Source organism: Takifugu flavidus, chromosome 15, assembly GCF_003711565.1.
Source record: "Takifugu flavidus isolate HTHZ2018 chromosome 15, ASM371156v2, whole genome shotgun sequence".
Lineage (NCBI taxonomy): Eukaryota > Metazoa > Chordata > Actinopteri > Tetraodontiformes > Tetraodontidae > Takifugu > Takifugu flavidus.
The window spans coordinates 5,091,510-5,114,800 of record NC_079534.1 but is presented as its reverse complement, the minus strand read 5'-3'; the positions used below and the strand labels follow the sequence as shown (position 1 = coordinate 5,114,800).

General features: G+C 55.9%; 3 protein-coding genes and 3 long non-coding RNA genes across 8 annotated transcripts; 3 read left to right on the top strand and 3 right to left on the bottom strand.

Annotated features, from left to right (window-relative positions):
• Positions 1-18: 18 nt before the first annotated feature.
• On the top strand, positions 19-3,492 carry tmem71 (transmembrane protein 71). 2 transcript variants are annotated; one of them, XM_057057335.1, is made up of 11 exons: positions 19-154; positions 690-752; positions 1,060-1,114; positions 1,237-1,279; positions 1,429-1,638; positions 1,709-1,941; positions 2,042-2,224; positions 2,298-2,364; positions 2,442-2,503; positions 2,649-2,698; positions 2,772-3,492. In XM_057057335.1, exons 3-11 carry the CDS (start codon positions 1,090-1,092, stop codon positions 2,793-2,795), a joined length of 897 nt encoding a protein of 298 aa, XP_056913315.1. In that variant the 5' UTR covers positions 19-154; positions 690-752; positions 1,060-1,089; the 3' UTR covers positions 2,796-3,492. The 2 variants fall into 2 exon arrangements, with proteins under 2 accessions (XP_056913315.1, XP_056913316.1); XM_057057336.1 differs by having other exon boundaries at positions 49-154; positions 578-752.
• LOC130538982 (zinc finger and SCAN domain-containing protein 10-like) lies at positions 3,389-7,649 on the bottom strand. Its single transcript, XM_057057049.1, has 6 exons — positions 7,300-7,649; positions 6,412-6,492; positions 5,621-6,146; positions 5,002-5,079; positions 4,853-4,934; positions 3,389-4,671 (listed from the first exon to the last, which is right to left on the bottom strand). Exons 1-6 carry the CDS (start codon positions 7,500-7,502, stop codon positions 3,857-3,859), a joined length of 1,785 nt encoding a protein of 594 aa, XP_056913029.1. The 5' UTR covers positions 7,503-7,649; the 3' UTR covers positions 3,389-3,856.
• A 418-nt stretch (positions 7,650-8,067) lies between these two features.
• LOC130539177 (uncharacterized) lies at positions 8,068-9,093 on the bottom strand. Its single transcript, XR_008954059.1, has 4 exons — positions 8,997-9,093; positions 8,798-8,857; positions 8,304-8,370; positions 8,068-8,139 (listed from the first exon to the last, which is right to left on the bottom strand). It is a non-coding gene; the product is annotated as an uncharacterized LOC130539177 (long non-coding RNA).
• A 777-nt stretch (positions 9,094-9,870) lies between these two features.
• Positions 9,871-11,518, top strand: LOC130539174 (uncharacterized). The gene is made up of 3 exons (XR_008954039.1): positions 9,871-10,182; positions 10,769-10,837; positions 11,388-11,518. It is a non-coding gene; the product is annotated as an uncharacterized LOC130539174 (long non-coding RNA).
• A 136-nt stretch (positions 11,519-11,654) lies between these two features.
• On the bottom strand, positions 11,655-12,854 carry LOC130539173 (uncharacterized). Its single transcript, XR_008954038.1, has 4 exons — positions 12,424-12,854; positions 12,253-12,351; positions 12,068-12,170; positions 11,655-12,001 (listed from the first exon to the last, which is right to left on the bottom strand). It is a non-coding gene; the product is annotated as an uncharacterized LOC130539173 (long non-coding RNA).
• Positions 12,855-12,889: 35 nt separating this feature from the next.
• On the top strand, positions 12,890-22,391 carry dnaaf11 (dynein axonemal assembly factor 11). Of its 2 annotated transcripts, none has more exons than XM_057057292.1 (12): positions 12,890-13,537; positions 14,065-14,232; positions 14,328-14,405; positions 14,606-14,778; positions 14,881-15,047; positions 15,192-15,323; positions 16,875-16,952; positions 17,698-17,763; positions 17,831-17,895; positions 18,169-18,264; positions 18,388-18,464; positions 21,770-22,391. In XM_057057292.1, exons 1-12 carry the CDS (start codon positions 13,528-13,530, stop codon positions 21,917-21,919), a joined length of 1,260 nt encoding a protein of 419 aa, XP_056913272.1. In that variant the 5' UTR covers positions 12,890-13,527; the 3' UTR covers positions 21,920-22,391. The 2 variants fall into 2 exon arrangements, with proteins under 2 accessions (XP_056913272.1, XP_056913271.1); XM_057057291.1 differs by having other exon boundaries at positions 17,831-17,900.
• Positions 22,392-23,291: the final 900 nt, after the last annotated feature.

Sequence of the window (23,291 nt, the reverse complement as noted above, 5' to 3'; positions counted from 1 at the left end):
GGTGGACTAATAGTTTATTTTGACGCCATTTCCGCTGAGTGGGCGAGGTTTCCGGTCACTGCTGCGGGGTTCCGAACAGAACCTGTTTGGATTCAAACCCAAAAAAAGAAATCCAGGAAAGAGTCCAGGATCATTCCAGTTCTTCTGGAAACAGGTCAGCTCCCTTTTTATGGAATTTCACGTTTAGACAAACTTTAAAAATATTAGAATCAAGTGACGTTTTGGAACAGTGAAAGTTGGTGAAATAATAGAAAAACTAAACGTGAGTGTTGGTTCTTATTCCGCCACTTTTTAAAGCTTAATTTACATGTTTTAATGCGTTTTCTGGGAGGATTTGAAGTTTATCCTGAATATATTGGAGAATAACAGTAGCGATAGCGACGTTTACAAACTAAGATCTAGTTCGGGTTTTTAAACATTTAACTATATAATATATGAATCAAACGAAGCAGTCAACATTGATGGAGTCAGTATTGCTCAATTTAACATCATTATTTAGAGAGTTCTGGTTTTAGACGCATAAACAATGTGGTGCTGATGCTGCTGGCGATGACGTCATTTCCTCCAACATCATCAGCTGCGGCAAGGCATGCTGGGAAGAGGCTCCCCGAGGGGGGGGGCAGAAGCTGGTTTCCTCGTTTGTTCCCAGCGTTCCCTGCTGGACTGACCAGAGAAACTCTTTTGTGCAGGATGGGAAACAAACGCAGCAGAGAGTAAAGAAGGACGCCGTCGCCACGGAAACAGGCTCAACGGTAGCGTCCTGCTGTTCTCTGTTCCAGCTCAGACTGGTCTGATCAGGAGTGACTGGGAACCGTCTCACTCCTGTCAAAGCACGGGATGTGTTGCAATGTTTAAATTGAGCTCTGATCCTTCAGAGGCTATTAATAACACACACACGCACACACACACACACACACACACCCTCCACATAGTCCTGCTATTAATGCTCTGCTAAAAATAGTCCCCTCTGATCCTCCAGCGTGCTCTGAGGTGTGATCTGTGTGTGTGTGTGTGCGTGTGTGTGTGCGTGTGTGTGTGTGTTTCCATGGTGACCCACAGATCTCCAGAGGTCGTCTGTGCAGGAGGAACATGTTCTTCTCAGGAGCTGTCACAAGTACGTCGTCTTGCTGCTGAAGCGTCTCGGAGACGTCCCTCTGTCTCTTGGTGTTGGACAAACGGGCCGATAGCAGCGACACGCTAGCGGCTCTTTCTTTAACCTCTTCTTCTCCTCTTCAGGTTCTCCCATCAGACGTCGTCTGAGGAGTGAAGCCTGTCAGAGGTGAGAGGAACCTTCTGTTGGTGGAACCTTCTCGTTTCACCGGTGACGAGAGCAGTGTAGTTTTAGCTGTTAGCATGCTAGCACACACAGAAACAGGCGTGAGGATGCTCTGGTGTGCTGGAGGCTAGCGTCCTGTCCGTGTCCCTCAGCCTGGACGTGTCTCTGCTGTCTCCTGACTCCTCCTACATCTGCCATCCCTCGGCGGACGGCAGCCAGCTGTGCTCCTGCCGCCGCTCCCCGCGCCTCCTGACCAACGGCTACTACAGCGTCACCGAGGACAGCTTCTCCTGGGACCATGACGGCAACGTGTCGCTAACGCCCTGTAAAACCAGCGTGTCCTACAAGGAGAGGCTGGTCAGGTGAGAGCGGCTGCCTCACACGCACACGTGCATGTGTTCCACGGGTTCACGAAGGCGCTTCTGCTCTCAGGGTTTTCCGGCGCCGGCGGCGCCCGACCGGCGCCCTGGCTCGCCTGCTGAGTGACGTGACAGAAGGTTGTCAGTCGTGGCTGGATGAGAAGGTCTTCAGAGGGGTTTTTACTGCAGAAGGGGACCAGAACCACCTCTGGGACAGGACCAGACCAGAGAGCGACCAGTTGGACAAGTCCACCTGGTCAGAGTTGGACAGCGCTGACCTGGACAAAGGTCACGGGTTCACGTACGGTCAGTAACGTTCTCACATGTCCTGAAGGAAGCCACTGATGCTAATGCTAATGCTAACGCTAGAGTGACCATAAGAAGCCTACGGGCGTGTCTCCTGTAGACCACACTGAGGCCCCGCCCCCTCCGGGCAAGATGACTCCGCCTCCAACGGTCCTGATCCAGGAGGAGATTGGTGCAGAGATCTGTCAATCCAAGCAGACGCTCGCCGGTCTCGCTGAAGTCCCGCCCCCCTCACACCTGTACACAGGCGGCTCGTGCGGCAGGGTCTCACCTGAGCACACAGGTGAGCGGCCACTTCCTGTTCATGGGCTCACGCAGACGCTTAACATGTTGGCGTTCTTCATGTTGTGTTTCAGGTGTAACCATGACAACCGTCCTCCTTTCGATCTTCGTCATCTTCATCGTCGCTGCTGTGAACTCTGGGTAAATGTCACTGAAGCGCAGTGGAAAGGTGGCGGTGGTCAGGTGACCTGCAGGACTGACCGTCTGTACCTGTGCAGGTGTCTCCTGTGGAGCGCCGCTGTGGCTGCGGGGGCGTCTGGGCTGATCACCACCTTTGCGTGTAAGTAACGTGTCACAGCGGCGTCGGAGGGAGGAGCCTCGTCTTCTACACTAGCTAACGTTGATTAGCATAAGCTAACGTGGATGCTAAACTCAGAAAGTTCTGAGGATCACCTGCGTAGCGTCTCTCTGTCCACGCTCAACAGGTCTGACCAAGTCGGGGCCAGCGGGCAGGTGGAGGCGGGCCAAGACGGAGGTGAGACACGACACACAACCGGCCGCTTCAGTCCGACACACACGTACAAACGCTGACTTTCCCACTGCCTCAGGACATCAGCTCACGGAACGAGTGACGGCCGACGGAGGCTGCAGCGCCCCCCGGTGGTGGAGGACTGGAACGCACCCTCGCCACCTTCAGCTGGCACAGGAGCGCCGCTGCACACACACCAGACACACACACCAGACACACACACCAGAGACACACACCAGAGACACACACACCAGAGACACACACACCAGAGACACACACACCAGACACACACACCGGACACACACACCAGACACACACACCGGACACACAAACCAGAGACACACACACCAGACACACACACCAGAGACACACACACCACAGACACACACACCAGACACACACACCAGACACACACACACCAGAGACACACACAGGTGTCATGAGGCTGTGGGAGGCTCCGCCCTCCTCTAGAACGTCACCTGTATTTTTGATAGGCAGCAGTTTTTTTTAACTCTTTTGGCAAAACTTAAAAAAGCACTTTTGACAAATTATGACGAAGGGGGCGTGTCTTCGCTAGAATGGGCGTGTCCTTTGATTATGGGCGGAGACTCTTGTACTAATCAGCTATTTATGTGATAAACCTCTTTTTTTTATTGCTTTTGATATTTTAACCTGATGAAGCCACAGACATTTGGATCAGTGTTTATTGATCAGTGTTTATTGATCAGTGTTTATTAGAGGATCAGTTTGTATTGATCAGTTATCAATAATGAACCATTAAAGAGAACCCTTCAACGTTCTTCACACGTCTCACGTCACTCTGACATTCATGAAGACTTTATTTACGTCTTTATTCACGAGTTTTACACATTAAACGGCTCCTCACTTCCGCCCCCTGCTGGACGTCCGACAGATGACACTTTACTTTGTGGTTCTGGTTCCTCTGGTCCTGGAGGCAGGTTCTACTCCTGTTTATAAATATGTCCTGGTCCCAATAAAGGTTCTGATTACTCTGATCAGTCTGGTGTGAGAATCACCTGTGAATCCAGGTGAGAATCACCTGTGAATCCAGGTGAGGGAGCTTCAGGGGAGAACGTCCCTTAACGACGGTGCGCTGGTCTTAATCCTCATCTGGGCCAGAATCTCGGTCCTCCCCGATGAGCCTCAGTGGTCGCTGAAGGGCGGCGGACGCTCTCGCTCCGTGGCGTGCACGGCGGCGTGCATGGCGGCGTGGCGGCGCAGGTGGCTGCCAGAGATGAAGGTCTTGCCGCAGGAGGAACACCTGAACTGTTTACAGTCGGTGTGGACGCTCATGTGGACCTTGAGGGAGCCCGACTGGGCGAAGCGTTTGCCACAGTGGACGCAGCCGTAGCGCTTCTCGCCCGTGTGGACGCTCTGGTGGCGCTTCAGGTTGCTGGGGTCGGAGAAGCGCTTCCCACACAGCGCGCAGACGAACGGCTTCTCGCCCGTGTGCACCCTCATGTGGGTGTTGAGGTTCTTCAAGGAGGCCAGAGTTTTACCGCAGCAGTTGCACACGAACGCTCTGGAAGAACCCGCCCCCCGACCGGGACCAGAACCCCTGCCGGCGCCGTCCTGGTGCCTCCCGCGCTCCCGCCTGTGGGACGCGTTGGGCCTGTCGGCTGCTGCCTTCCTCGCGCGAAGCTGTGGCCGGTCTGGGGGTAACGGCGCCCCCTGCTGCCGCTCTGCTACCGCCTCCTTCAAAGACAAGCCGCCGCCCCCAGAATCAGAGGACACGCCCACAGTGGCGTTCAGCGCTAACGAGTGGCCTGGTTCCTCCCTCAAAGGATTCTGGGTAGTGACAGAATCCGTGTTCGGGGTTTGTTGGATTGACCAGCAGGAGGAAGTGACGTCACACATCCAGGAAGCGCATCTCGAACCATCACTCTCCTCTGACACTTCCTGTTTGATGGACGTGGGCGGGGCTTCCGTCTCCTCGGCAACGACAGAACAAAACTCCTCTAGAGGTTAAAAAAGCAGAAGTGTGAAGCCAATATTTGATTTTTAATGATCAAACTGTAAAGACGAGAAGATGTCCGACAACGTTAGCCTAGCCCGGCGATGCTACAAGCTAATCACCCCAAACCGTAACGTCATTCGCTCGTTCGGGTTGCGAAGGTTCCCGACGTAAACGATACTTACGATTTAGCTCCGACGGGGACCAAGATGCGCCGCCGTCCTCTATTTTGATGGTCGGCGCCACGGCCTCGGCGGTGGGCGTGGCCTACGAGAGACAGAATGACGTTGAACCCGAGCGGCGACCGTGACACCAACCTCCTCCATCTTCTTACCCTGACGGGTCCAGAGGCCCCCGGGGGCCCCGGAGCCCCGCTCCTGAGCAGCAGCTGAGGACGCCGCCGCGGCTTCACCTGGGGGCAATGATGTCATCAGGGACAGGAACAAAGACCTGCTGTTGTTGTTTACACTGAAATGCATTCTGGGCAACGAGGCCAGTGGGGGGGACAAAGTCTCGGGTGGATCCAGGAGGACGATCAACTGGGACCCATCAGCTCCCAGCTGGTACTGGAACTGATGGGGGCACCAGCTGGTCGGGTCAGTTGGTGCAGAACCAAAAGAACTGACTGGTCAGCCTCCGGTGTCCCAGGGTCCTGTCTCCCACCCAGGGTCCCGTCCCCCGTCCCAGGGTCCCGTCCCCCACCCAGGGTCCTGTCCCCCACCCAGGGTCCCGTCCCCCGTCCCAGGGTCCCGTCCCCCACCCAGGGTCCTGTCCCCCGTCCCAGGGCCCCGTCCCCCACCCAGGGTCTGTCTCCCACCCAGGGTCCCGTCCCCCACCCAGGGCCCCGTCCCCCACCCAGGGCCCCGTCCCCCACCCAGGGTCCTGTCTCCCCCCACCAGGTCCTGTCCCCCGTCCCAGGCGTTTGTTTGTGTGCATTTTATCTCGACACACACCAAAGTGACCCGGATGTTACCTCGCTGGGCTCTGGCTCTCCTCGCATGGTCGCCATGGTGACCGGGAACCGGAGCCCGAGCGCCGCCGCCGCCGCCGCCGCCGGCCAGGGCCCGCAGGGCGCTGGCGCGCGCCGCCCGCAGCTCCATGAGCCGCAGCTTCCTCCGCAGCTGCTCGTTCTCGCGGCGGCTGCGGGCGATCTCGAGCTGCAGCTCCGAGTAGCCGCTGTCCACGAGCTCGCAGATCTCCGCCACGGCCGTGTTGGCCAGAACCTCCATGATGGAGGCGAGCTGCGCGTGGAAGGCGGCGACCGGGGACATCTGGGCCGCTGCGTCGGGACACCCGGAGACGTTCGTTGGGTCCAAATGATCTCGCGCTCGCTTCACCGGAACGTGGAGCCTCCGCGAAATGTAAACAGCCCCGAAACCCGGAAGCGATGCGAACCCCAACGTCTGGGGGAGGGCGCATGCGCGAAAAATCTTTAATTTTCTTTTTATAAAATTTAATTTTTTTTCTTTTTTTAATAATCTGCGGATGCACGTGAACAGAATAAAAATAAAAATTAAAATAAATCAATAAATCTGTACGTATTTATTGGTATTATTTAGCCTCCTTGAATAGCGAACCGATGATGTGCAGGTTTGTTTTCTTGTGGAAACGCAAATAAATAAAAATAAATACGTAGATTTTTTATTTATTTTATTTCCACAGAGATTATTTATCGATCTCTAATAGGTCTACGAGGCGTCAATAACCGAATCGATCACTTTCTTCTTCGTGGCTCTAAAGTGACCTGAGCTGCGCCACACCGCCCCCTGGTGGATAGATTAGGCCTCGCCGATGGATGTCGATACTGTATTCCAGAGTTTTCACCCTTTTTTGAGCAGAAGCACGTTTTTCATTCAGCAGAAATCTCTGAATCTTTGTAGTTAACATCAACACGTTGTTCTCAATCAAATAAACACACAGCAAACCTTTTTAGAATCCCATTTTTACTCACTGGAAGTTGGGAAATGGGAGCAATGCCAGGAGAGAAGCCACCCACCAACCTGTCGGCCTCCTGCTCCCACCCACCAGCTTCTCCTCGAGGGTTTAAGTGCTTCACTATCATCTCACATGAAGCTGTTCACGCTTCGCTTGGTGACAGGGAACATTTCAAGATTTCCTCTGATGTTGCACCTTGAACAGAACCCATTTCTTTGATGTGCTCGTTAGCAGGTTCTCATGCAAACGTTGATTCAGACGATGATCAGCTTTGGCTGCAGGTCCGGCAGCGTGGTCGCCTTCTCCTTTACCTTTGTGGGTTTTCTCAGCAACTTTCTCTGCTTCTCCAACATTCATATTCTGAGGTGAAGCTAACACGGACCAAAGCTAGCTTCTGCTAGCTGGACCTTAAAAACGCCGAGGCGTCATTGAGCAACACGCCTGCACGTGGAGGAGCTTTATTTGGTTCCCCTCGTCCATTTACGCTCCTCTGTCTGTCCTCCCATATCAAACATTTAGAAAAGTCTGATTATTTCACAATAATCTAAACAACTGATTCAAATCAAAGCGTCACTGTTGTAGTTAAAAAATAGCAGAAATGACGTAATGGAGTATCAAACTACAGTTCCTCCCTCCGTTCTCTGGGGTCCTAGAAGCACTTTGTGAGGCACTTGTTCGGCGCTGTTGGCTGAAGCGTCACTCGTTGGGGACGTTGGGGTGGCACTTCTTCATGTGCAGCTTCAGGCTGTAGCGGACGATGAAGCTGCGGGAGCACGCCCTGCAGGGGTACGGCCGCTCGCCCGAGTGGATGCTCATGTGGGACTTCAGGTGGGCCGACTGGGTGAACCTCTTGCCGCACTGCTCGCAGCTGAAGGGCCTCTCGCCCGTGTGGATCCGCATGTGGACCTCCAGGTTCTGAGACGTGGCGTACGTCCTGTTACAGACGGAGCAGAGGAAGCGTCGCCCACGCCCGCCGCCGCCCGTCTGGGAGTGACCCGGAGGGCCACGTTCTCGTATTCGAACCCAGAACTGCCGCTTTCAGACAGCTGAGAGTCCGTGGACATGGAACCCGCTGTGGTTCTGAGCTCATCGCCCTCGGGGCTTCCGTGTGGACAGGAATGAACGAAGCCCGGCTGACTTCTGGACTGCCGCTCCCACATGAGGCCGAAGTCCAGTTCTGTCCGGTTTGGATCAGACTCCATCAGAGCAGCGTCACCGAAATATGCCAGCTGCTGGTACTCCTGGTGGACCAGCTGAACGTCGGAGGCACCGTGGGAGCCGACCGACCCGGTGGGCTCGTCCCCAACAGCACAGTGGCCGGAGAGCCCGGCGTCGCCGCCAGGGGCGTCCAGCACGAACCCAGATGTGCTCCTCATCTGCGGCCCTGGTGCCACTCTGCACACTTTCAGGGACGGCTGGTCCAGGACGGACCTGCCGTCCCGCTCAGGACTTCCTGTCCTGCGTCTCCTGCCGCGCTGGTTGACAGGAAGCAGCCGACAGGAAGCAGCCGCCCCTCCTTCGCTGGGCTTCGCTCCGTCTGAACGACAAGATGCTCCAGGTTAAACAACATCTGGATGCTCCGAGAGCGTTTAATCATCCTGGACAGGGATGTGCTGAAGCCGCCCAGAACACCGGATCACCGGATCACCGGATCACCGGATCAGGTGAGTCTCAAACCAACTCGTCAAGGGTTCTACTCACCTTCCCCAACAGAACCTTCGGTGTCCGAGTCCTCATCTTTGATCAAAACCACCTCAGGAAGCTGAAACTGAGACAGAAATCCAACATCACACTTGTGTTAGAGACGGTGTAATAAACGCGTTATAACATACGACGTAACACAAACGCTAATTCAGGCAATTAGAACCTCCTCAAGAGTAAATGAGACCAAATGTGTCGATTGATCACGTCAACCGGATCACCTGGAACCAAACAGGTCAAATAAGTAATCCCTGTTTTTGGCCACAAACCTGCACTTTAATCTGCTCTTAGAATTCTCTCATTATTTATATTCTCTTATTATTTATATTCTCTTATTATTTATATTCTCTTATTATTTATCTTCCTGGTGCCGCCGCAGCAGTTTAGGGCCGAAGACACGTGGACCCGACCAGCAGCGTCCTGTTATTACTAGACGGTCGATGTCAGGAGAAACTGAAAGGAGGAATCCGAATGTTATTACATGGTTACAACACCTCTTTAGATTCAGAGTTCAATGAAGATCAGGAGGACACTGGGAACCTTCCCTCATCACACTAAATGTCGGAGAAAAGGTGTAATTAAAGGTTTAAAATTCACTATTTACACACAAACGTCATGATTAAAAAGGATGTTCTAAAATGGCTGTTTTATCAGAAGTTACTGAGAAACCAGCACGATAAAGGCTCTGCCTACCTCCCCCACTCCTCCACCTCCTGCTCCTCCAGGACCTCCAGCACCTGCTCCAGCACCTCCTGCTCCTCCAGGACCTCCTGCTCCTCCAGCACCTGCTCCTCCAGGACCTCCTGCTCCAGCACCTCCTGCTCCTCCAGGACCTCCTCCTGCTCCTCCAGGACCTCCTCCTGCTCCTCCAGCACCTGCTCCAGCACCTCCAGCACCTCCTCCAGCACCTCCTCCACCCCCGTGGTCGGTGTCCGGCTCCTCGCCGGGCGCCACCGGCCCTCCAGCCCCGCTGCCTCCCCGGACCACTATGGACTCGATGAGGTGCAGCTTGTTCTTCAGGTCCTGGTTCTCCTTGCGGCTCCTGCTGATCTCCATTTGCAGCAGCGCGTAACCTTCGTCCACCAGCTCGCAGATCTCCGCCACCACCGCTTTGGTCAGCGCGCCCATGATGGCGGACAGCTGCTCCTGCAGAACCCTGCTGCTCAGCGCGGCCATGTCCAGAACCACCACCACAACCAGAACCGACACCGACCAAGGCCGAGTCCTGACGTCGCTGACGGATCGAGATGTTCGCGATTCAGGCGTTTTACGGCGGTCAGAAGAAAAGCCGGATATCCGTTTTCCTGCCTGCTCCAAAAAAGCGGCTGCCTTCAAAATAAGAGCATCGAACGCGGAGTGTATGAAGGCATTTCCGGCAAAATATTGATCATTTTTGAAACAAATGATCATTTTCTGTAGCTTCACTTGTTCTCCAGAAGGTTTGAAACCTCGAAACGAAAATGATGGTGGGATGTTTCACCATCAAATTAGTTTTTAGTTTAGTTTAAAACTAACGTGTGGAAATAATTCATCCTTTTGGCGCCGTATTGTCTCCTCACGAAAGAAGCTGAACAGTGTTTGCTGTTCTTCAGACTCACTAATGATCTTTATTACATGTTTTTCTCCTCATCAACAGAAAACTCATTTTTTACTGGTGTTAAATCGTGGTTTCTAAATCTCTTTCTAATTCTGACAAACATGAAGGTTTTTTGTTACTGCTGCGCTCAGAGGAGAGAAAAAGATCACAAAACTCACAAAAACACGGATTAAAAATCTAAATTTTCCACAGCTGTAATTATGAAAGTCAATATTTGCAGCTAGTTCATTCTGCTGGGTGACAGGTGGTGGTTAGGCTCCGCCCCACTCTGCTGGGTGACAGGTGGCGGTGGTTAGGCTCCGCCCCGCTCCGCTGGGTGGTGGTGGTGGTTAGGCTCCGCCCCCTCTGCTGGTGGCGGTGGTTAGGCTCCGCCCCGCTCCGCTGGGTGGTGGTGTTAGGCTCCGCCCCCTCTGCTGGGTGGCGGTGGTTAGGCTCCGCCCCGCTCCGCTGGGTGGTGGTGGTGGTGGTTAGGCTCCGCCCCGCTCTGCTGGTTGTTGTTGGTTAGGCTCCGCCCCCTCTGCTGGGTGGCGGTGGTTAGGCTCCGCCCCGCTCCGCTGGGTGGTGGTGGTTAGGCTCCGCCCCGCTCTGCTGGTTGTTGGTGGTTAGGCTCTGCCCCACTCTGCTTGGTGGTGGTGGTTAGGCTCCGCCCCGCTCCGCTGGGTGGTGGTGGTTAGGCTCCGCCCCGCTCTGCTGGTTGTTGTTGGTTAGGCTCCGCCCCTCTGCTGGGTGGCGGTGGTTAGGCTCCGCCCCGCTCTGCTGGTTGTTGGTGGTTAGGCTCTGCCCCACTTTGCTTGGTGGCGGTGGTTAGGCTCCGCCCCGCTCCGCTGGGTGGTGGTGGTTAGGCTCCGCCCCCTCTGCTGGGTGGCAGTGGTTAGGCTCCGCCCCGCTCCGCTGGGTGGTGGTGGTTAGGCTCCGCCCCGCTCTGCTGGTGTTGGTGGTTAGGCTCCGCCCCACTCTGCTTGGTGGTGGTGTTAGGCTCCGCCCCGCTCTGCTGGTTGTTGGTGGTTAGGCTCCGCCCCGCTGGTTGGTGGTGGTTAGGCTCCGCCCCGCTCTGCTGGTTGTTGGTGGTTAGGCTCTGCCCCACTCTGCTTGGTGGCGGTGGTTAGGCTCCGCCCCGCTCCGCTGGGTGGTGGTGGTTAGGCTCCGCCCCCTCTGCTGGGTGGCAGTGGTTAGGCTCCCCCCCGCTCCGCTGGGTGGTGGTGGTTAGGCTCCGCCCCGCTCTGCTGGTTGTTGGTGGTTAGGCTCCGCCCCACTCTGCTTGGTGGTGGTGGTTAGGCTCCGCCCCGCTCTGCTGGTTGTTGGTGGTTAGGCTCCGCCCCGCTGGGTGGCGGTGGTTAGGCCCCGCCCCCTCTGCTGGGTGACAGGTGACGGTGGTTAGGCTCCGCCCCACTCTGCTGGGTGGTGGTGTTTAGGCCCCGCCCCACTCTGCTGGGTGACAGGTGACGGTGGTTAGGCTCCGCCCCACTCCGCTGGGTGGCGGTGGTTAGGCCCCGCCCCGCTCCGCTGGGTGGTGCTTCTGCTGATGGATCCTCAGGTTCTGCCGCCCAGCGAACCTCTTCCCGCAGTGCTGGCAGGCGAAGGGCCGCTCGCCCGTGTGGACGCTCTGGTGCGTCTTCAGGTGCCCCGACTGCGTGAAGCGTTTGCCACACTGGGGGCAGCTGTACGGGCGCTCGCCCGTGTGCACGCGCATGTGCGTCTCCAGGCTCCGGGACGACGTGAAGCCTTTCCTGCAGCAGCTGCAGACGAAGCGCCGGTCCCTGCAGTGCTGGTTCTGGTCCAGAGGACCGGCCCCGGAGCCGCCCGGGCCCAGCGCCGGCAGAAGGGAGCCGGGAGCACCGGCGGGGCCGGCGCGGTCCAGGCGGAGCTCGGCTCCACGTCGGGTCGGAGCGCTGGGCGCCGGTCACAGACGCACCTCGCCTCTCCTGAGACGGGCCTCGTCCCAGAACCCCCAGGAGCGCACGTGTGGGGGAACCCGGAGCACCGGTGGACCGATGCTGAAGGGCGCTCGGCTCCCATGGCGCCGTGTCCACGCCAGGGCTCGTCCTCATCCTGGAGGCTCCTCCCTTTGGGTCGTCACCAACCAGGAAGTGCGGTTTTGCTCCTTCAGAACCAGCAGAACTCAGATCAACATCAACCAGGCAGGAGGCCCCTGAAGGTTCTGTCTTACCTTCTTCTCTGGTGAGCAGCTTGTCGTCGTCTTCTGTCTTTATGCTTCTCTCCTCCATCCCATCTCGATCACCAGCCGCTTCCGCACCACCCGCAGGTGAATCCTGAGGAGCAGACAGAACCGGATGAGCCAGAAGTTCTGGAACGCGGTGGAACACCAGGCGCAACAGCTCCTTCATCGCTCACATCTTCGCCTGCAGGCGGCGCTGTCGACACCCACGCGTCCGCTTCCGTTTCTCCTGCGGTTACTTTTGGGCTGCGGGGCTCCAGAGGAAGCGCCGCAATCTGGGTGAAAAACGTCACGTCTCAGACCAGACCGGGGGGGGGCTGCAGGCTGAAAGCACAACTCCGCCTCACCTTCACCCGGGCCGCCGTCCCGGTGTCCCCGGGCCACCAAGTCCTGCATGAGCTCCAGCTTCCTCCGCAGCGCCTGGTTCTCTGCGTGGCTGCGGCGGATCTCCAGCTGCAACACGGCGCAGCTGTCGTCCAGCAGCTCGCAGATCTCCGCCACGGCCGCTCGGCTCAGCGCCTCCATGATGGACGTCAGCTGAGACCGAAACGCCGCGAAGCGCGTCATCCCGACGGGAAGCGGGTAAACGAGGCCGCAGGTCCGGGGAGAGCAGCCCCGGCGGCGGGCAGAGCGCTGGTCCGGCGGGCAGGGCGATGGTCCGGCGGCGGGCAGGGCGATGGTCCGGCGGGCAGAGCGATGGTCCGGCGGGCAGAGCGATGGTCCGGCGGCGGGCAGAGCGATGGTCCGGCGGCGGGCAGGGCGATGGTCCGGCGGCGGGCAGAGCGATGGTCCGGCGGGCAGAGCGCTGGTCCGGCGGTTTCAGCCCAAGAATGACGAGCGTCGCTGTTGTTGTTGTTGTTGCTGCTGTGCGGTCACTTCCGCCTCCCAGTCCTCGTGTGGAGAACAACTTCCGTTAAGCCTCTTCTTCTTCTCTTTCACAATAAAAGAGGGTATTCTAAGGGTTTGGGCATGTTGACATGACGCTACACAAGCAGGACCAAACTCGGCTTCCATTGAAGTTTGTGAAAGAAGATCAACTAATTCGCCACCGTCACCACAGACAACGGTGAAATCCGTATTCCCGCCCTTTCACGCCGAAATCAGATCAAAACACAATTCTAAAGATCAAAGCGCCAAAAAGGGTTTGATGCGTCAAATGAGCTTTGCAATATTACGAGTGTTACGTTGGGTTTCACCTGCCTACATCACTGCTGGCGAGTAACTACAGTCGACTACAGACAACTACCGACAGAAAACAAACTACAGCTAGACTGTTGCGCATAAATACGTCACCAAATTCCATAAAAACTGAACTCTCGACATTGTTGAGTGCTTTTGGCCGACGCTCCTGAATGCAGCATTTCAGACCATTGTCGGTGTATTTTCCTACGGTCCTTAAACGCATCGCCAGGGGGCGGTTTCCATAGAAACCAAATTCACTGAGAGACAAGATGGTTTTCAGTAAGTTCGCAACCGCACATGTAACCGCAATAATCTCCGTTATCTGCGTTTCTACAAGATCTGTCATACGTTTTTGATGCGTTTTTGCCGAATTGTAATTTATTTTTGCTAACGTGTGTTAGCTAACAGGCGATAGCAGCAAGTATTAGCACCAAGTGACAGATTTAGTTAAAAATGTTGAAAAGATGATTGACTAACTACTCCAAACACTCCTACCGTTAAAATGTGTTGTTATTGCCTTATTTTTTTTAACTTTCACCGATATAATTCGCTAATTTGGCTTAGCCAGAGGCTAACCTTAAAACTTGTAGCCATGTTTTCATCAAATATCACAATTGTCTTAATAATCGTGATATTTCTCATATTTAGTTATCTCGACTTATTACAAGGATGTCGTGTTTTATGTCAACTGGAAATGTTTCGTTTTGCTGAATGTCGTTTCATTCCACACGAGTGTAAAGATCCCAACAGTTTGTGCTCCTGTTGTTGTTGTTGTTGTTGTTGTTGTTGTTGACGCGGCGCTGCAGTCACAGAGGAAATGATCCGCATGCGGGCCGAGCATAACGACAAAGAGATCTGTTCTTTGGAGGAAGTTTCTCTGCACCAGCAGAACATTGAGAAGATTGAGCACCTGGACCGGTGGTGCAGGAACCTGAAGATCCTGTACCTGCAGAACAACCTGATCCCCAGGATGGGTGAGGCTGGACCCAGCACGTCTACCACACCTGGGAGGGTCTTCCTGCTGAGATGTTGAAGGTCATGAGATGATTCCTCTTTGTTGATCTTCCAGAGAACCTTGGTCACCTGAAGAAGCTGCAGTATTTGAACCTGGCCTTGAACAACATTGAGGTCATTGAAAACCTGGAAGGTCAGTAGGCAGCTCCCTGTCCAGGGACAGGAGGAAGACTCCGTCTGCACCGCAGGATGAAGATCAAAGCTACAGTCACTATGCTAGCGGAGCTAATGCTCACAGTTAGGACAGGATCAGCTAACCTTTAGCATTGTCTTAGCTTGGCTTCACAGCTCAGAGAAGGTTCCGTTGACCCCTCCTTGTCCTGTTGTCTCCAGGCTGTGAGAGCCTGGAGAAGCTGGATCTGACGGTGAACTTTGTGGGTCGCCTGAGCAGCGTGGAGCGTCTGAAGCACAACCCCCACCTGACGGAGTTGTTCCTGGTGGGGAACCCCTGCACAAAGTTCCAGGGCTACAGGGAGTACGTGGTGGTGGCCCTCCCCCAGCTGAAGGTGAGTCCAGAGCAGGAGGCCTGGAAGTCAGACCTTCAGGTGAGGAGCTGGTCTCCTGGACGCGTCCACCTGGAGAAGTTCTGACTGACTGTGTGTCATCAGTGGCTGGATGGAGCAAAGATCAGCCGGTCCGAGCGGATCCGAGCCTGTCAGAGGATGGAGGAGCTAAAGGGGGGGCTCCAGGAGCAGGAGGAGGAACATGTGAGGAGGAGGCAACGTGAAAGACAGGAAGCACACATCAAGGAGAGCAGGGGGGTCACCAGCACGCCGTGAGTGTACTTCCTGTTCAGTTGTGAGTTCTTACTGACGGACTCTGGACCAGAACCAGCCCTTCAGAGCAGGAGCTGCCCGCAGGTGCTCCGGGGGGGGGGCGAAGCCTCGGGTCCAGACTGACCCCTGCTGCTTGTGTGCAGGCTCTGGGTGCAGGAGAACCAGGAGGAGGATCCCGGCCTGGAAGACCGGTTCTGGAACACACCCTGCGAGTTCAGCCCAGAGTCTCGTGTGGAGGCTCATCGTCACCTGGAGGAGAAACAGAGGGCGGCGGAGTGAGTGGCGCTCCAAACGTTAGCGGCCGGTCCTGCAGCACCGCCCCAGGGCGGCCACACGGTGGCGCCGTCACAGCGGCGCTGCTTCTTCTGTCATCAGAGACGTCCACCTGAGTCTTGCTCAGCTCTGGTCCTCATGAGCAGAGCTGAGCAAGACTCAGGTGATTCACTGAGCTGCTGCAGCAGCCTGAGGTTCTGAAGCTGGAACCGGGGTTCCACCTCTCCACAGTTAATGGCTCAGGTGATTCACAGCCCCCACCTGAGTGATGCACCACGTGCTGAGGCTCAGGTGTATCACAGCCCCCACCTGAGTGATGCAGCACGTGCTGAGGCTCAGGTGATTCACAGCCCCCACCTGAGTGATGCACCACGTGCTGAGGCTCAGGTGATTCACAGCCCCCACCTGAGTGATGCGCCACGTGCTGAGGCTCAGGTGATTCACAGCCCCCACCTGAGTGATGCGCCACGTGCTGAGGCTCAGGTGATTCACAGCCCCCACCTGAGTGATGCGCCACGTGCTGAGGCTCAGGTGATTCACAGCCCCCACCTGAGTGATGCAGCACGTGCTGAGGCTCAGGTGATTCACAGCCCCCACCTGAGTGATGCACCACGTGCTGAGGCTCAGGTGATTCACAGCCCAGGGAGGCCTTCATCAGACAGCCCCCCCGTCATGACGCTTGATTTGTTGCTCCGCTCAGGAGGGACAGAACCGTTAGCAGCACGTTCTGGCTGCAGGTTCTGCTGGGACAAAGCTTCAGAACCTCTGCGTCCTCTGGACCCCCACAGGGGGCATCAGCTGGTGGTGGACTGACTCAGCACCTGGTTGTTCGGGTCAGTTAATGTTCTAATGAGAGCTGATGCGGAGGTGGCTGGAACAGAGGTGTTAATGAGGTGCTGCTCCCTCCCTCCACCATCCCTCCCTCTCTCTCGCTCTGTCTGTGGAGGGAGGGATGGAGGGATGGTGGTGGAGGGATGATGGTGGAGGGAGGGATGATGGTGGATGGAGGGATGGTGGTGGAGGGATGATGGTGGAGGGAGGGATGATGGTGGATGGAGGGATGGTGGTGGAGGGAGGGATGGAGGGATGATGGTGGTGGAGGGATGGTGGTGGAGGGATGGAGGGATGGTGGAGGGCCACCCCCCCTCTGAAAACAGAGTTAGGGCCTGAATGGTGGAGCTTTGACTTTGAGGTGGAGGTGATCACATCAGGTGATCACAGCTGGAGCTGCTGCTCCAGCTGTGATCACCTGATGTGACAGGCTCCGCCCACACAGCTTCGCTCCACATCTGCATTCAGGGCCACTCCCTCAGACCAGAGGAAACATCTGCGTTCACCTTTATTCCTTTGCTGTTCACACGTGTGTGTGGGAGTGTGTGACCGCGAGAGAGAGCACCTTATCTTCTGTGTGTGTTATGAACAACCCTGAAGCAGATGTAGCTCTCTCCTTCACCCCAATGAGCTCATAACTCTTGTTGTCTCTCACACACACACACACACACGCTCACACACACACACACACTCATGCAGACTGCTTCTCTGTGTCTCTGCAGGAACAAAGGGAAGAAGCCAAAGGCTCCCAGGACACTGGTCACTGCAGAAGGTCGACCCCTGAACATCAACGAGCCAAAGTAATTAAACAAGTTCAGATGTTGGATTGTGATGGAGTTTGGGTTAGTTCCTGGGTTAGTTCCTGGTTCAGTTCCTGGTTCAGTTCCTGGTTCAGTTCCTGGTGTGGTTCCTGGTGTGGTTCTCCATGTTCCCCATCTCTGGGCCTCCACATCCTCCTGCAGCCTTCACTTAGTGATTTGTTGGTGCAGGTCTGTGGGGGCTGCTCCTGCCCCCCCCCCCCTCCTCCTGCCCCCCCCCCCCCTCCTGCCCCCCTCATGCCCCCCCTCTCCTGCCCCCCCCCTCCTGCCCCCCTCATGCCCCCCCTCTCCTGCCCCCCCCCCCCCCCCCTCCTGCCCCCCTCATGCCCCCCCTCTCCTGCCCCCCCCCCCCCCCAGGTTTATGTCCAGGTGAAGGCCACAGAGCCGAGGCCTTAAATCCTGACTGATTTCATTTGGAACATGAGGGGAGGACATGATGAGGTCAGGTGATCCTTCATCATCTGTTGAGGGCAGAACACAACTGGGCCGGGGAGAAGATCAAAGCACACCTGGATGCTTTGATGTGCTGCAGCGGGGTTAGGAAAGAAACAGGTGAAAAACTGTTGGGAAGGAAAATCACCTGCGTCTCTTCTGTGTGTCTCTGTGTGTGTGTGTGTCTGTGTGTGTGTGTGTGTGTGTGTGTGTGTGTGTGGTGTGAGTGTGAGTGTGTGTGGTGTGTGTGTGTCTGTGTGTGGTGTGTGGTGTGTGTCTGTGTGTGTGTTTGCAGGCTTGAATTCCGCCTGACTGAAGACGACGACACCAACTCGGTAGTTTTGGACCTGGCAGTTTACAGGTGAGAGTGTGATGACAGCAGAGGAGCCGAGGTTCCCGTGTCACTTCCTGTCTCTGCGTCCCCACAGACACATGGACACATCCCTGATGGACGTGGACGTCCAGCCAACGTTTGCCCGGGTCACAGTCAAAGGAAAGGTACCGTAGGACCGGGGGGGTTGTGGGTCACCTGTGCAGCAGGACGTCTGTGCTGCAGCCGTCCCGGTGCGGGACGTCTGTGCTGCAGCCGTCCCGCTGCAGGACGTCTGTGCTGCAGCCGTCCCGGTGCAGGACGTCTGTGCTGCAGCCGTCCCGCTGCAGGACGTCTGTGCTGCAGCCGTCCCGGTGCAGGACGTCTGTGCTGCAGCCGTCCCGCTGCAGGACGTCTGTGCTGCAGCCTCAGACTAATCCGGCTGCACACCTGTAGATATTCCAGGTGGTCCTGCCGGCAGAGGTGAAGCCCGACAGCTCGGTCGCTCACAGGTCCCAGACAACAGGACACCTGCTCCTCACCATGTCCAGGGTAGGTCCAGGCCCCGGTGACCCTGCAGAGACGGGACAGGTGGCATCAGGAGGGGGGCGTCTCCTGAACCGCCTGTAGGGGGCGATGTCACGGGCCTAGAACGTTCTCACCTCTGTCTTCCAGGCTGGAGACACATTGAGGACCAGGCGTCCAGCCAGCGCTCCGGTCCCTCAGAGGAGCTCCAGCCAGGACCAGCAAAGGTAAAAACAGTGGTTAGCTGTTGCTAATGCTAATAACAGAGAGGAACCAGGGTCCACGTCTCTGGGCCAGCTCCATTTGGGTTCTGTGTGCTCAGCAGCTGAACCTGCTGACCTCACGGGTCCATTAAGCCTCTGGTCCATCTGGTCCCGGCCCAGAGCGGCGCTCTCCTGCTAATGTCATCACCGTTTTATCACCCGGCCCCCACTTGTCCTTCACACGGCCCCATCAAGGCCCCACAGAGGAAGCTGTTACCCCCCCACCCCCACCCACACGTGTCTGTGCTGGGGGGTGATGGTGCCGTTCACGAGTGGGAATGACCTTTGACCCCTGGCAGCATGCCAGCTTCACTCAGCTTCTGGCTCTGATGGACCCGACGGCCATAACTGGCTTCAGATCAATAATGATGAATCAAGATCTAAGATCCAGGCTGGGATAGAGAGATCCAGTAGATTTCAAGGATGAGAGGTGATCCAGTAGAGTGGAGGAAAAGCAGAGATCAAACTAGTCAGCAGCAGGTTCTGGTGGAGTTTCCTTCCTGGTGTCTGCAGCAGCGTCCAAGGGAGGTAAACAAGAGCGTGTGTGTGTGTGGTGTGTGTGTGTGTGTGTGTGTGGTGGGTTCGTCACCTGTCCAGGTAGGCTCCTCCCTCTGACTGCTGGGATAGACCCCACCCCCATGACAACTGCTGGGATAGACCCCGCCCCATGACTCTAACTGCTGGGATAGACCCCGCCCCATAAGCCTGACTGTGGGATAGACCCCCGCCCCCAATGACTTATTACAAAAAACTGACCAAAAGTAAATAACAACACAAACTTTGAAAAAGCTTTTTTGTAACGTGGGAAGAATGTTCCTGTGTGAGGACCCAAACCATCAGGATTCGGAGTGAATCTTCCTGTTTACCTCCTCCTCATCTCCCATAGCAACCATTTCCTCATTGTGCCCCAGATTAGCAGCATTTCTCTTCTCTTGAAAGTTTAGACAGTGAGTTGTTGTGTTTTAGGGTCAGTTAGAGGTAAAAGTGGCCCTGCAACCATCATCCAGCCTCCACTGGAGCTGGATCCTAATGAGCCTAACGAGCAGCTCTATTAGCGGTGCTGGATACCAAGCGCCCCCCCGACCTCTGAAAACTCTAAAACTGATGACTTTATCAGTCTGGCAGCTCTCCTGGGGGCTCGTTGCCAGTGTGATGATAAGAAGGTCCTCATTACCTGTGAGATATAACGACCGGGGGGGCTGGTGCTGCTCAGGCCCATTACAAGCAGCCATCTTGGATTTAAGGACATTAGCCGAGGAGCCCTGAGCTAATGAGTCCATCCATCTACAGAGAATTGCTGACCATTAGCTTTAGCCGCCCGTTACCACCTGCAGCTAAATTTAGCGACTCTTGCGTCTCGCTTTAATTATTAGTCTCTAATTCAGTGATGTCGTTCATGATGTTTGACTCTTTCAGACTCATCAGAAACGTCTGAGGAGAAACGTGCTTGGGATTATTGCTCAGTGAGGGAAAACCAAATGTTGGGGCCGCCACTTCCTGTTAGCGCCCAGCGTTAGCACATATTAGCCCACCAGGCTCAGCTCAAACACCACAGGAGATGTTTCTACAGTCACAGACGGAACCAGAAGATTGGAAAGCTCCTTGGAAGCTGTTGGGATTCCCAGAGAAGCAGAACACCACGACTATTATGGGATGACTGACTGCAGAACATGAGCTCATGGTCTGGGTTTATCTGCTGCTCATCTGGATGTGGATCCTGTGCCCTCTCAGGCCGAGCCAGAGTGGATCAGTGGCTCCAGACGCTGAGCAGAACCTGCTGATCTGGTTACTGGTGCTGATAACGGCCCCTCACTGAAGCCTGGCCCAGCCAGGAACCAGCCAGAAACCAGCCAGTAACCAGCAATAACCAGCCAGTAACCAGTCAGAAACCAGCAATAACCAGCCAGTAACCAGCAATAACCAGCCAGTAACCAGCCACAAACCAGTCAGAAACCAGCAATAACCAGCCAGTAACCAGTCAGAAACCAGCCAGTAACCAGCCAGTAACCAGTCAGAAACCAGCAATAACCAGCCAGTAACCAGCAATAACCAGCCAGAAACCAGTCAGAAACCAGTCCAACCCCCAGCTGTTCGGTTTGGTCGAGGTTGGACATGCAGAGTGAAGCTTTTAGGCCTGTGGGACCAGAGCTGGTTAATAAAATAACCCTGGTTCTTGGTGTGTTCTCCTCTGTGGGAGGTTCTGGTTCTGTTGTGTGGACCAGACAGGATGTTCTGTGTCCTCTGGCAGCCGGACGCTCTGAGTAAACAGCAGAATGTGCAGAGTAATGAAGAGCTGCTGCTGCTGCTGCTGCACGTTGGAGCAGAATTACTGCCCCCCCCCGACCCTTATTAATCTGCTGCCTGGAGCTTATTGCCTCTGCTCCAGACTGGCTGTGCTGCTCCTCTCCGTCACGTCCACCTGAGGAGGCGCTGCCTCACCTCCTCAGGTGGACGTGACGGTGAGGAGGGTCTCAGCCAGCCGGGCTTGAAGGAAGGTTCTGATCACTGGATCTGCCCCCATCCCAGCATCCATCCCAGCAGAGCTGCAACATGGAGCTCATGTAACCGCGGGGGGCGATTGTTGTTGTGGTTGGTCACATGACACACCTGAACCTCACGACACACCTGAACCTCACGTGACACACCTGAACCTCACATGACACACCTGAACCTCACATGACACACCTGAACATCACGACACACCTGAACATCACATGACACACCTGAACATCACGACACACCTGAACATCACGACACACCTGAACGTCACGACACACCTGAACATCACGACACACCTGAACGTCACGACACACCTGAACGTCACGACACACCTGAACATCACGACACACCTGAACGTCACGACACACCTGAACGTCACATGACACACCTGAACGTCACGACACACCTGAACATCACATGACACACCTGGACATCACATGACACACCTGGACATCACGTGACACACCTGAACATCACGACACACCTGAACATCACGTGACACACCTGAACCTCACAACACACCTGAGCATCACGTGACACACCTGAACCTCACAACACACCTGAGCATCACGTGACACACCTGAACCTCACAACACACCTGAACATCGTGACACACCTGAACATCGTGACACACCTGAACATCACGACACACCTGAACATCATGACACACCTGAACATCACGACACACCTGAACATCGTGACACACCTGAACATCGTGACACACCTGAACATCACGACACACCTGAACCTCTGCTCCTTTAAATCCTCAGGACCCGCCCAGGTGCAGAGAGGCTGGAGGTGGACCCCAGGAGCCACCGCGTGCTGGACCTCGGCGCCATCGTGCCTCGGGAGACCCCGGAGGGCCCTCTGGAAATGTGCCGGCTGGCTCCGCCCACCAGCCGTACCTCCATCCCAGGTGAAGGGTTTGTGGATGACCCGGACGTCCCCCCACTGATGTAAAGGCCTCGGACGCCCAGATGAGTGTGTGGAACCACACGTGCACGCCACAGGAGACCAGACCGGCTCAACGTTCAGGACGCTCAAACTGTCCTTCAGAAAAGCTGCTGGTTCTGACCCAGACTTTGATCAGGAGGCTTCTGCTCACTGGACCCGGCGGCTGAAAGGTCACGGCTGCGTCTCAGCTTCTATATTTAACTGCTGGTCTCATCCAGGGACGGACGGACGTCCAGGGACGGACGGACGTCCAGGGACGGACGGACGTCCAGGGTCTTAAACAATGTCAGCTTTATCTGCAGGTTCAGCAGAAACGTGGTTCCTCTGTGAGGGCGTCGGGGTCCAGAGGCTTTGCTGAACGTCTGCTTCCATCTTCTCTCACTGTCTCCACATGTTCCACATTCAATTCTGATTAAAAACTCAACGTTTTCAGGAAAACTCAGGTTTGATGTTCATGTAAAGCAGATGTTCTCCAGGTGTCTCAGCGGGTTCTTGGAGCCTGTGTAGAAATGTTCCTCCACCCTCACACAGAAGCACACGTGTGGAGAAGGTTCCACCTCTCCGTTACCTGACTGAACGTGTCAGGACCTGCTGCTGCTCTGGACCCTCACCTCACCTGGTTCTGAACCTCCTGGTTCTGTGTTGCTCTGACCACAGAGCTGTAGAAGAACATGGTTACGGCTGCTCACCTTCTCAGGTGACCTCCTCAGATCAATAACTGCTGCTGCAGCACACCTGGGGGCTCAAAGGCCACCACGGCTGCTGCGTCCTGGATCTTCAGGACGTAAATGGTGACCTCTGACCTTTGGGCTCACCACCCTGGGGGAGGTGAAACCTCCTGAGTGGAGCTCCAGCCAGGAACGTTTCCTCCACCAGCCAGTATGAGCAGTAACAGAAGGTCTCAGGATGTCTCCAGGCTTGTGAAGCTCTGCTGGTGTTGAGAGGAGACGCCAGGAGACATCATGTGACCTCCACGCTGAGGCTCCTGTCCTCTCCTCACAGGAGCCTCTGAGCGTCCTTCTACCTTCTGGGGAGACGTGACCCGCATGATGAATGGGCGCCAGCGTGGACGCTCATCGACCCGTGGACGCTCATCGACCGTCCTCATCCGTCAGCGGCGACGTCCCGTAGTGACGGCAGAGCTCCATCAGTCCTCTGGTGCTGCTCCTCATCCTCCATCTTCATCTCCACCACTGGGCTCTCAGCTGACTGGCTGGAGGGCTGGCTCAGCCAGTCCTGTGAGGGACAGCTCACCTGTCCAGCTCACCTGTCCAGGCCAGCTGTCCTGGTCACCTGCCCTGGTCACCTGTCCTGGTCACCTGTCCAGGCCACCTGTCC

What these genes read in the sequence shown, in the direction of transcription:
- LOC130538982 (XM_057057049.1), bottom strand. Translation starts at nt 7,502, where the DNA reads ATGCGGATCCACACGGGCGAGAGGCCCTTCAGCTGCGAGCAGTGCGGC. An exon ending in CCCAACGTCCCCAACGAGTG is followed by an intron (nt 6,493 to 7,299) that starts ACGCTTCAGCCA and finishes TGCTCAAAAAAG; the next exon opens with GGTGAAAACTCTGGAATACA. An exon ending in GGCGGTGTGGCGCAGCTCAG is followed by an intron (nt 6,147 to 6,411) that starts GTCACTTTAGAG and finishes GTGCATCCGCAG; the next exon opens with ATTATTAAAAAAAGAAAAAA.
- tmem71 (XM_057057335.1), top strand. Translation starts at nt 1,090, where the DNA reads ATGTTCTTCTCAGGAGCTGTCACAA. An exon ending in AGGTCACGGGTTCACGTACG is followed by an intron (nt 1,942 to 2,041) that starts GTCAGTAACGTT and finishes TGTCTCCTGTAG; the next exon opens with ACCACACTGAGGCCCCGCCC. An exon ending in GGAGGCGGGCCAAGACGGAG is followed by an intron (nt 2,699 to 2,771) that starts GTGAGACACGAC and finishes CCACTGCCTCAG; the next exon opens with GACATCAGCTCACGGAACGA.
- dnaaf11 (XM_057057291.1), top strand. An exon ending in CTGAACATCAACGAGCCAAA is followed by an intron (nt 16,953 to 17,697) that starts GTAATTAAACAA and finishes GTGTGTTTGCAG; the next exon opens with GCTTGAATTCCGCCTGACTG. An exon ending in GGGTCACAGTCAAAGGAAAG is followed by an intron (nt 17,901 to 18,168) that starts GTACCGTAGGAC and finishes GCACACCTGTAG; the next exon opens with ATATTCCAGGTGGTCCTGCC.